This window comes from Carassius auratus, chromosome 26 (genome assembly GCF_003368295.1).
Source record: "Carassius auratus strain Wakin chromosome 26, ASM336829v1, whole genome shotgun sequence".
Classification (NCBI taxonomy): Eukaryota; Metazoa; Chordata; class Actinopteri; order Cypriniformes; family Cyprinidae; genus Carassius; species Carassius auratus.
Genome location: NC_039268.1, coordinates 22742316 through 22755514, shown reverse-complemented (window position 1 = coordinate 22755514; position 13199 = coordinate 22742316). Strand labels below are relative to the sequence as shown.

General features: G+C 35.6%; 1 protein-coding gene across 3 annotated transcripts in view; it reads left to right on the top strand.

The window, feature by feature from the left end:
- LOC113044657 (centrosomal protein of 85 kDa-like) overlaps nt 1–13199 on the top strand; it is a 62799-nt gene that overhangs the window by 20265 nt on the left and 29335 nt on the right. For all 3 annotated transcript variants that reach the window (XM_026204820.1, XM_026204821.1, XM_026204818.1), the window contains exon 3: nt 11423–12129. In XM_026204820.1, coding sequence (XP_026060605.1) covers nt 11423–12129 — 707 coding nt within the window. The remainder of the gene's footprint in view (nt 1–11422; nt 12130–13199) is intronic.

Below are 13199 nucleotides of genomic sequence, written 5' to 3'. Positions count from 1 at the left end.
GCACATTAATATTAATTTAAAATGTTATGTTTTTGCTCTGTTTTCAGTACCATTCAAAAGTTTGAGATTAGTTTTATATACTTATTTATATGTTTATGTCTCACATGGCTGATTAATTTGATCAGAAATGCAGAAATATTATAAAATATTATTGCAATTTAAAACAACTGTTTTCTATTTAATGTAATTTATTCCTGTGATGGAAAGCTGAATTCAGCATCGTTACTCCAGTCTTCAATGTCACATGATCCTTCAGAAATCAGTTTAATATGCTGATTTGCAGCTGAAGAAGCTTGAATGATTTTTTGATGAATAAAAATTTCAAAATAACAGTATTTATTTGAAATGAAAATATTTTGTAACATTTATAATGCCTTTGCTCTCTCGTTTGATTGATTTAATGCATCCTTGCTGAATTAAAGTGCTAATTACCTTAAAAACATTTATCTGACCCAAAACGTTTGAACAGTAGTTTTTAGACCGTTTTTTATTTTTGTACAAGAAGTATAAGCATTGTTGGTCTGTGAAATGTGTAGCTCTTTAATATAGAGAAGGAGAGCGGCTTGTGTTGTAATGAATGAGGTCAGCAGTTGATCCTCTCTCATCTCAACACCAGACTGGTTTATTCTCGTCCTGTCAGGGCTATTTTACCATTTTCTCCCAAACTGTTCCATATGTTTTCTGGCACAGCCTAGCCATAAAGGGACCTTGTACATAGACCTTCCTTTATGTTGACCTCCTTTCATCTGTTTGGGAATCACATGTAAGCCATTACGGCTGTGATGATGGTCCTTTTGTGGTGAATGTGATTCTGTTATTGTGCTCCCTGAGGGCTGGAACATCTGTCATCAGACTCCAGCTGCAGTGCGCTTGAGTGTGAGGTCTGGAGTGATGTTTGTGTGAAAACCGTCACAAAGAACTGTAGGATAGTTACGCTTTACTTTACAGGTCTAGCCAATGAAAACCGGACAATTTGAGCAGTATATATTAAAAATAGGATATTTATAGAAGTGTTTTCTTTCCTAAAAGCTACTATTGTTTAACTGAGCTATAAGGTTAAGGTATACTTTATATAATATACAGTTTTATCACTGTTGGCATATTTACAGTCATAACATTTTAGTTTTAAATAAATGAAAAAGTAATAGGCTAATATTTCGTTTTAAGCGATTCAATTTAAAGAAAAATATTTGTACTGTTTTATTCATTTCAAATTAAATATTTATATTTAAAAATAAAAAATATAAAATATTATAATATACTTTTAAATGAATAAAATGAATACTATATAAAAATAAAAAAAGCTATTACATTATTATTAGTATTAAAATTAAATTACTAATTTAAATTTTTAAATAAAAGAAAACAAATTATAAAAGTAATAATTTTTTTTATTAATTTGAAATGTATCTATTTATTTAAATTAACAATAATTACATTTTTAATTCAAATTTACACATATATATATATATATATATATATATATATATATATATATATATATATGTATATATATGTATATATATATATATGTATATATATATATATATATATATATATATATATATATATATATATATATATATATATATATGTATATATATATATATATATATATATATATGTATATATATATATATGTATATATATATATATATATATATATATATATATATATATATATATATATGTATATAATATTGTCAGGAGAGGCAATCAAAATAAACCAATTTGTTTTTTTGTTATTGTTGTTGTTTTTATACATTATTTAATTATTACATTTCATTTAAAACACAGAAATACTAAATATATATATATATATATATATATATATATATATATATATATATATATATATATATATATATATATATATATATATATATATATATATATATATATTGTGTGTGTGTGTGTGTTTTTTAAATTAAATGTAATAATTCAATTGTCATGACATTTTCCTCACCCTGTCCATGCTATCCCAGTCTGCCTTACCTCGAGCTCATGAATGAAATGAGAAACGCTGTGCAAGGAGAGAGGGTATGAAAGAACATGTATGATGAATGAGAAACTGCCGCTTGCTAGTACTGTATTACTTTCTTTATCTCAAAGGATGGAGATAAACGAATTACACAGGAGCAGGATGCAGCTCAGGCAGACTTACTGTATGTCTACTGGATATGGATATAGATCAATATGAATGCAGCCATAGTGCTGCCTTTTCTTTAAAAAAAAAAAACCACACAGGAAGGGATTGTATCATTGATGCTTTAGAGAGGAAGATATTGATCACTTCATCATGAAAATGAAACACAGAGAGAATAAGATGCGCATGAGCTGTCATTTATGTTGTTTAAACATTGTGTTTATATAAGTTTTATATTTTTTCACTAATTCCCAAGTTTTTTGTTTACATTTCTCTCGATTTGTTGCCCCCCCCCAACCCATTTTTATTCTGCATTCCTTTTAAAATGTTAAATTACATTTTTTAAAGCATGTCTAAATACCTGAAATGAAACATTATTAATAATTTAACAGCAATTTATTCAAAGTTAGACAGAAATTACATTTCAGGGCCCTATGAAATCCTTTTTTTTTTTCAAACTATGTTTGGCGATTTTATTAATCTTTTATTTTTTTAAGCACATTTTATATATTTCAGTCACAATTTCCTCAAAAAAACTTTTATTTTGTGGTGACATTTGAGTTTCTGAGTCCATATTGTAATTTTATGAATTAATTGTATGGCCCTATTTTGATTTATTCATCTAAAATTCAACTAATTCTGTGACATTTTATGCTACATGTATTTCACATTGCAGAAATCATAGGGCCCATGATCCACTATTATGGTAGTTTGTGAGTGACTGCACAATTGCCATCTCTTTTCATAACACGATCAAGTGGCATGTTAGCACTCCGTGGTCCCTCGAGGACGTACAAATACATGCGCACTGACACCGTGTAATGGCTCAGCATTTCTGTTCCCAAACCTGATAATTAGCCTCACCAGTTTGAAAACACACTTCGCGTCCTCTCGGTCCTCATTAAAGCTCTGCTGAGGCCTGTGTTTTTTCAGCTTAGTTTAACTGCTGTGCTCTTCCAGGTCCAACCATTGTGTTCATGTTTACTATGCTGTGTTAAATTAATACTAAAAGCTGCTGGAGATTACAGGTCTTCTCACTAACACCATCAAACAACATCAACAAGCTAGTAAACAGTCTCCAGTCACTTTTAGTGCGTAGAAAAAGTGGAATGTGGTGGCAGTGTAGATGTTCTGCTAAACATCTCTTATGTTCCATGGAAGAAAGAAGCTAGACTGCATTTTCCTTTCTGGATGAAGTAGCACTAGTCAATAATTGGCTGTGTGGAGCGGTGTGTTTCTTGAGGCTTGACCGTGACTCGTCTCAGATGCGTTACATCAACTGTCGCGTGTCACTGTGGAATTCTGAGCAGCTGGTGATGCAACAGAAAGCCGGAAATACTGACTGTTGACAGGACTGACATGTCTGGAAGAGTTTTCCAGATCCTTAGCTGAGTAAGACACAGAATGCGTTTTTTGCTTTGAGAGGCGCCTTTTTAAAATTGTTTTCGGTTGGCAGTGAGCGTTCTGTGCACTGTTTATGCACTCTGTGCACCTCGTGTTTTTGCCGTCTGATGCGCCTCGTGTTTTTGCAGAGGTGCTCTGAGCGCCTGAAGCAACTCTGAGCAGAAAAGGCGACGGACATCTTTCGCGTTTTTCCCAGTGGGCCTTCCGTTGTGCACCTCTCGATTTCCTTCCTAAAAAATGCATTTGGTGTGATCTATCTATCATTATGTCTATCATTCTATACTTCTATTATTCTGTAGTTCTATCTATCGTTCTATTATTTTATCTGTAGTTCTAATTCTATCTATGGTTATGTCTGTTTATCTGTCTATTGTTCTATCGTTCTATCTATATTTCTGTCCTTCTATCATTCTATTATTTTATGTTGTTCTATGTATCGCTCTATCTGTTGTTCTATAATTCTATCATTCTATTGTTCAACGTTTCATTCTTTCTGTTGTTCTGTCTGTCCTTCTCTAGTTCTATCTATTTTTGTATCTATTGTTCTAACATTCTGTTATTCTATCTATTTATTCCATCTGATAAGAATCTGTAAAAAGGTTCGATCCAATCACCTGTTATTGTCATGTGACTAATTAATTTACATTAATGATGTCACCTAGGTTTTACAGTGTCCTTATATGTGGTGAACAAGTAACTGTGTCTGATTTCAACTTGCCATTTTTGTCTCCATATTGCTGTTACCAGAATCCATCACTGGTTCGAGAAGCACCCATCATGTCTTTCTCTATTTTTAAAATGCCTAATCTTTATTTAAAAGTGTCTTGGCCCGGGGCCCTTACGAGAATGGCCCTTGAGTTCCGTCTTGGTCCCCAGCAACCGTCTTTTTGGCGCCAGGCTAATGGTGATAGACGTGGCAGTGAAATCTAAGAGCAGTTGCTAAATATGTGCTAATGTGGTAAGGCCATCAAGTCCATGCTCTGGTGGCACACGCTTGACAACTGACATCAGAGTGTGTTGTGATACTCTAGAAATGGAGTACTCACATGTACACTTACTCATAACCATGTGCAGTTGCTGATAAATGTTGAGCATATATGTCGTGACTTATGTGCTATGTTTCGAGTCTTCTGAAGTTGTTATGAACAAAATCAACAGATTCGTTGAATTAAAGTTTTCATTTTGAAGTTTCACTTCAAACCGATGATTTGTTAATGACCACAATTCAAAATTCATAACAATATTCTCCCGTAGGAATATGGAAAACGTTCAGTAGAGGAATCCTGTGAAAAACACAGTGATCTCATTCTCATTGATCTGTCGTGCTGGTTTTCATCTTTTTTTAGCTTTACCGCTCAAAGTTACGTTACGTAACGATTCTGAGAACGTTCACTTGTTAGCAAGCACTAAATAAAAATAAACACACGTGTTCCAGCTGTGAGCAGCTGCGAGGGGTTGATTGACTCGCTGAGAGGGCGGCTGAAATAACACAACGTTCTGCTTACTCTGGCTCAGGGAGATGATTTCTCTTGAAGACACGTTTGGACACAGATTGCAGATGTTTTCTGACAGCGTCCATGTGGACGTCATGCTAATCAGTGTCACTGAGGAGGATTCCGGTGTGGAACGGAGTGGACGGCTGTTGTGAAATGACAGTTATGGCATAAGTGTGTTAGAATAAGGTGTCTATCTATCTATCTATCTATCTATCTATCTATCTATTAGGGGTGTAACGGTTCACAAAATTCACGGTTCGGTTCGATACGATACACTGATGTCACGGTTCGGTTCGGTTCGGTTCGATACGTTTTAGATACAGCAAAATGTAAAAACATCTCCACTTTTCAGAATGCCGCAAGCGCACCGCGGGTCATGTGACAAGAACCAACCAATCAGCTTCATCCTTTCCCGTAACAAGGTTGAGAGCTCAGCCAAGATGAAGGAACAGCTGATCATAGTTGTATATGGATTGCAATTTTGAAATAAATTTAGTAGCAGAGCTACTGCAAGCGATTTTTAGAGCTGCAAATCCATTTATCCTTCGCTGAAATTTCCGCGTCTCATGGAGAGAGCACGTCATTGTTGCTTAGCAAAGACAGACGCCTCATGAGCGCTTCTGCCCGAGCGCTTTGGAAAGGAGGAGAAAGACGTGCTTAGCGTTTTCCACGCGTTTTTAGGAGCGATATGTGAACGGCCCCTAAGGCGCTCGCTCACTCAGCACGCGCTGAAGGCTCGTTGCAAAATGTCTAATGCATTTAACAGACCAGAAATATAAGATCCTAAAATAACCAACAGGTCTGGTGTTTGGGTTGGATTCCCTGTAAGCTATAGTGTCTAAATGCTGCAGGGATAGTTTGCTGCGTGCATGTTTCTCCTTTTTTTCGTCTTTTCCCAGATAGTACTGACGCATATATCCCAGATATTCCCGCTGGTTTTTTTTTTTTTTTTTTTGTAATCCCGCTGCTGTACCCTGTCATGTTGCAGATGCGACATACCGTTGTTTTTTTATCCACCACTCTCTTGCCATCACCATTATAGCTTAAAGGGAATCCAAAGTGTCCAAACACCAGACCTGTTGGTTATTGGGGGATCTTCTCATTTCTAGTCTGTTAAACGCATTGGCTATTTTGCAACGAGCCTTCAGCGCGTACTGAGTGAGCGAGCGCCTGCTGAGTAGCCTAACATAAACATATAAGATGGTGTTTTTTTCTTCTTCGGGAGTGTCAGGGGCGTTGCCTGTTACGTTGTTTGGGTTATTGGGCTACCTTGTTGAACGCATATCATTATATTTCTATCTCTCTCTTTTTTTTTTTTTTTTTTTTAAATATAATTAATTACTCCAACGAACCGTTCGGTATACATAATGCGTACCGTGTACCGAACCGAAAGCGTCGTACCGAACGGTTCAATACGAATACGCGTATCGTTACACCCCTACTATCTATCTATCTATCTATCTATCTGTCTGTCTGTCTGTCTGTTTATCATTCTGTGGTTCTGTCTGTCATTCTATAATATCTTCTAATATGTCAAGTAAGAGAACATGTAGAAAATTCAGACGGTATTGCAAGAAAAACTTTTTTTTTTTGTAATTTATAAATGTCTGGATCTCAGCTTTGTAGATCTTATCCTTCCATCATCCATTCATCCACCCATTTTTACTCTAAAGTATCAATCAGTCCAACCATCAATTGATTAATCCCTCCATCCATCCATCCATCCATCTATCCATCTATTTTTACTCTAACGTTTTCATCCACCCATCCATTTTCCCTTTAAGGTTTCTACCCATCCAATCATCTGTCTTTCCTCTAAAGTGTCCATCTATCCTCCAAGTATCCATCCATCCATTTATTTCTCTTTCCTCTAAAAGATCCATCCATCCATTTTCCTCTAAACCATCCATCCATGCGACCATCTTTCCACTGAAGTTTTGAGAGAAATCTGTAAGAAAACATTCAGAAAGTGCAGGCAGTATTGCAAGAAAATTTTGTTTTTGATGATTTATAAATGGCTTGATCGCCGTAGGAGGAAGAGCTTTGTAGATCTCGGTGACCCACATTTCAGAATCCCACAGATACAAACACACACGGCAGTGCATTTATTACAGTGTATCTGACAGAAACACAGCAAGAAACCCAAATCACAAGAAAGTGCACAGACTTTGTCCATCGACCTAAACACATCGATTCAGCCCTAGAGAGACGGCAGCCAATCATAGATCAGCCCACCCTGATTTTTCCTCAACGCTGCTATCACAAGCTTCAACACCAAACTGATTTCACTTTAAATGTTTTGAATCTGAGCCTGATCTGTACCAGGCTAATTGATTGCATAGACTGATCTCAAACCTGGTTGTCACATTTATTCAGCCCTGATAAATAGCAGAATTGAAATCCCCATTTAAACCTGATATCATCAGCCATCTCAAGCGACCTTGGTGATCCAGTAATCAAAAACGCAAATGACCGTATTGTATTGGAGTCCTCACATGATTGTTGCACTGGAAGCAAAAGTGAGAGTAGTCTTGTCAGTCTGGAAAACCAGGTAATTCCCTGTGATTTGTTTGGCAGTGTTCAATTACTGTATGTGCGTACAATATGTGAATATTTGCAAGAGTGGTGTCTTTTCTCTGGAATGTGCCGTCTCAGTCCTGCTCTGTGTCCAGATGGTCTTCTGTTGGCAGACACACTCATGCCAACAAAGAGCCGTATTGTGCAAACCTCCGTAGAGATGTGCGACAGTTTACTTTACTATAAGAAGTTAGTCAAGAAGGGTCACTACAACTTAAAATTAATATCTAGAGTTCAGAATTCCTTGATACGATCACTGAAAGCCAGTCAGGTGTCTCTAATAGGACTGTGATTTACAGGAGAGTTTCTCAAGGAGCTTTCATAACTAACAGGAAAAGTGAAGGGAGTAGGTGGGATGTAGATGGAAAGAATGCTGAATGGCAGAAAATATATTTGGTGAAGAACAGGATAAAAAGTGCTAAAAAAAATACTGCATTGGGAGTGTCTTATTGCTTTAATAATCATTGACAACAGCAAATGATAAAATACACCAATGTTTAATCAATGTTGTTGGTTTTTATTATTACTTACAGTGTTGTTTTTGGCAGCTCTTTTAGTTTAGTCTTAGTCTTAGTCTTTTGGACGAAAATGCTTTTTAGTTTTAGTCACTTATAAACTTGATAGATTTAGTCGACAAAAACACAAAAAGGTTTTAGTCAAGTTTTAGTTGATGAAAACGCAAAAAGGTTTTAGTCAATTTTAGTAAAAAACAAAAAAGTAGTCTTTAACAAATTAATTTAGGTTAAAAAGTATTGGAAATGGACTTAGGTTTGACAGGTTGTAACGAGTGTTGCAATTCATAAAACAACAGTTAACCTTAAAAGCTTTGCATAATAAACTAGACTTTCTCATTGATGGAGATGCAGTGCTGCCAAGCTGTACTTCATGGTCGCATTGGGCAGAAACCTTTTATCCACATATTTCAAGTTATATTTTTTTCCATGAATTGATGCTCTTCTAAAATTTCAGCATATTGCCTATTTTCACCAGTAATCACAGTTATAAAGGAATGGTTTAAAGTTTAAACAGCAAAAAACTTTGAGCTACTACAACATTACACACAGATAAAGTGGTAACAGTGGAATCACTGTTTTACTCCAAAAAAGCCAGGAATAGAAATATTCTTATTTTGGCAAAGGTGGCTTTATTTGAGAAATTGCTAAAGTGCGATGAACAACGTATATTATATACGTACATTTTCGTTCCGTCTCGTCTCGTCAACGAAAACTCGAAAACGTCTCGTCATGTTTTAGTCACATTAGAGCCATTTTTAGCTAGTCATCGTCGCGTTATCGTCATAAAAAAAGGTGCATCAACGAAGTCATTTCGTTGTCGTCATCGTTGACGAAAACAACATTGATTACTTAGTAGTAGTAGTAGTAGTATCACTAATCATAGTTTTAATTATTACAAATTACACAAATCACAATAAATGATTGCAGGCTGTTTACAGTTGCTGCAGAACAATACAGAATTCAGTGGATGTGCAGTTATGGGTATGTGAATACTGAGTCTCATGTGACTCATTTCATCCGTTTTTTTATCATTGTAAAAACCGCCTGAGCATCCTTTGAAAAAGATTGATTGCTCAAATCTCGCATAACAAAGTGTCCGAAGCGGCGGTCACACATGACAGCACTGATATGATGAGAGCCTCACGGACAGCTGAGCTTCTTCTTCTGAATGTCCATATCTTTAGCTTCTTCATGATGGGGTTAAAGCCTGTCAGCTCGTCTCAGTGTGACTGTCAGCGCTCTTCACTCTGCCATGACTGCTCATACTGCAGTACACTGACCTCAGATGCTTCCTAACCACATCAGCACCTTTCATTTGCTTTACCTCTGCTTCCAGTGTATTATTACAGCCGTGTGTATACATTTCTAGATCCATTTTTGAATTCACATTTCCTGTCATTATCTTCTGTAGTGTGCTTGGTTATTGCTGGTTTATTTACAGTGTAAAAAAAAAATTTTGTCAGGTACCCTAACATTAAAATTAGATGTAGATAAACTGATTTTTTCAATTAAAGAAGATTTATTTATTATTCATGTATTAATGTGAATACTGTAGATTACACCAATTAAAGGAAAGCAAATAATCTGGATTTATTTATTTTTCAATTCCGGCTTTTTTTTTTCTTCTTTTTTTTTTACGGTATTTACTGACTTTTCATTATGCATATTTATTGAATGCAACATCATGATGCAATATTTTATGATTTTTTTATGAGGTGTGTAGTTTATTTTGTATTTTGTGTTTTATTTTTAGGGCTATTTAATGTGGTATTTTGTTTTTTTATTATTATTATTAATTCATTTTTACATTTAATTGTACATGTATCTATTGCACCATTCCATGACATAGTTGAAAAAATATATATTATTATTATTATTATTATTATTTAAATATAGTCTCTAAAATACCTTTATAGACTTTTGTTGGATCTAGAAAATTATATATAAAAAAAATCTGAATAGGTTTCTATGTGTTTCAGCCATATTGGTGCATCCCTTATAAATATAACTTTAATAATATGCTTGAACAACAATATATATATATATATATATATATATATATATATATATATATATATATATATATATATATATATATATATAATTTTATTGCTTTGAATTAAATGGTCATAAGTTTGAAGTCTGGTAGTCTTATATAAGAATAGTTTGAGTGTTATTCTCCTGCAGTGACTCACAGTCAGATGAGTTCAGTCACTGTTTATTAGAATGACAGAGTTTGTGTTTTGTTTTTAAAGCATGAAAGAGAGGCTATGTGATCGGGGGAATCCCAAGTGCATGATGGGATATTGGAGCACTGTGGGCAGGGTCAGTATTAGGTCATCTCCATCCAGTTACTTTGTCAATCTAGTCTCTCAGGAAGAATAGGAATGGAACGTGAAATACTTAGCCTCATTTCCTGTAATCATTAGAGGCTTGTGTCACTCCAAACTTTTCTGGGTAATTCCTTCCAGACAAGGGCGTTAAAAACAGTTTTAGCTATTGAAAAAAAAATAAGTAAAAAAGTTTCACTCATAAAAGTAATATCCATTCATTTTAACACTAATTTTTAACACTATTGTTTATTTTATTTATTATTTTCACTTGTTTCAGTCTGCATAATAATAATATTCAATTATTTTTAACATTATTATTTATTTGTTTGTTTTCACTCGTTCCATCCCACATAAGAATAATATCCAATCTTAATTAACACTTATTTTATTCTGTTTTATTTCATCATCAACATTTTTAAGTTATTTATTAGCTCATTTCAGCCCTAACAAGAATAATATCTAACATATTTATTTGTTTATTTATTTTCACTTATTTCAGCCCAGATAATAAAAATGACTCCAATCATAATCAACACTTATATATAACACAATTTTATTATATTCTATTTCACTTCAGCCCTTGTAAGAATATAATATCAAATAATTTGAAACAGTTGTTTATAACACTTTTATTTATTTATTTTATACTTATTCATAACACTATTTGATTTTATTCTTGGTGCTTGTGTAGTTCATTTCTATTGTAAAGCTTGTTTGAGTTGGTAATAAACTAAGGGAGGTGGATCTTGTAATGTATTACTGCTCTCAGTAGAGGGAGCTCTTTTTCATCCATAACAATCCAGCTACCTATTTTCCTTCTGACAGCAAAGCAGTGACACCCAAAAGGTTTTTACATTCAAATTAAAATTCTGTTTTCATTAGCAGGAGCATTAGCATTGTTAGTTAAGCCTAAAATGTCTAAATGTTGCATCTCTTTCTGTCTGTCTCCAGACCACTCCACCTCCAGCGGCACATTGTCTTTCCAGCCTCTGCGCTCGCAAGGTCCCATCCCCACGGCCCACGTCATGCCATCTCCGTCCAGCTCCAAACTCAGCGTGCCCTCGGCCCCCACCAGCCCCTGGAGCAGCTGCCAGCTCCCTTCTCCCCTCGACAGCCCCCTGGACATGAAAGACCCCCGGCCGGTGCGCCGCTGGTCCTCTCTCACCCGTCTGACCGGCCAGGAAAAGTCAACCTCTGCTGGGAGACCGTCACAACGCATGGACCCACACGGCTCCCTGGATCGAGGTGTGCTTTACGGCTACCGACAGGACCCTCTTTATTCAGACGGCTTTCTTTCTGAAAGCCTGCACAAACTTTCCACCAACTCTGACTTTACTAAGTACGACCTGGGCAGCAGTAACACCCTGGGCAAAACGGACTCGTCTTGCTCTTCTCCGCTCAAGCCCAGCACGTTAGACCTTACCTACAGTGCCTTACCAGAGAGCAAGACGCCCACCATCGCCCTGGCCGGGCCCGGGCAGAGAGGTCCCACGCTCAGGCACCAGGCCGTGGGAGGGTCGCCCATCCAGCCGGCCGTAAGGACTCAGATGTGGCTGAGCGAGCAGATGGAGTACCGGCCGGGACCGGAGGGATGTGGCTCGTGGCAGCAGGAACAGCAGCAGCGAGAGCGGCTACGACAGGAAGCAGAACTCCCACAGGTCAGTTTGCAGTTGAAAAAATGCATGGAGAAATAAAGAAATGTTTTAGAAAAGTAGGTCCACAGCGCCCTCTGCTGGAGATAGAGTGGTAGGTGAATGTCCTGTTCACAGCACAAACCATTGAAACTATTTACTAGCAAATATGCTTCATTTAAAAGACTCTTATTTTTTATTTTATTTATTTTTTTACAACTATGCAACTTGTAATTAAGAGATGTTTCTGATTACATCCACACCAGTGATATTTTAGTATTGATTATAAACTGTTATAGCATTTATTAATTATTACTACCATTATTAGATGAATTTTTCAATTCGTTAATTTCAGTTCAGGTTTTATTTTTTATCTTTTATGCATATAAAATGAGTATAATTAAATTTATTGTGCTAATGACCAGAATGTCTCAAATGCTGATGAGTTTGAACTTTTATTGACCTCGTATTGAAATTAATGCTATAAAACCACTGTGTAACTTTTGAATCAGGTATATTGTCTAAAAACTGTGTTACTTACTAGAATGGAGCCTGGTAGTTGGAAGGGTTGAAGAGTAAGATGGATTCTTGACGTCAAACGATAATAAAAGTGATTTCCGAGACAGAACAAGGTTATGATTGAAATAATGTGCACGGTTCAATCATAAACAATACGACCATGAGCATGCATTAAGAAAGTATTAGTGATTTCATGTTGATTATGGTCTCCTGTGCCTGGTGTCTATTTTTAGTAAAGACCCAGTGTTTGTTCTAAATGGACTCTGCAGGACTTCAGTATTTGCTTTGATATTCTTTTTCATTTACTCAATGTCTTATTCAGCTCACAAAAAGACACATTTTATCGGTGTAAGTGTTTTTATTAGCAGCACTTGCTTTCATTGTCTTATTCCTCAAGTGCCTGCATTGCACAGTAACTCCTTCCCATATATGAGTACAAGTATTTCATAAATATATTCACACAGATTTAGACGAGCTAAGTGATAGCAGAAAAATAATATAGAAAGAGTAAATTGATTATTTAATAGGCAAACCAGTGCATATCCTTATTAAAACATGACTTTGTCCTTCAATTTATT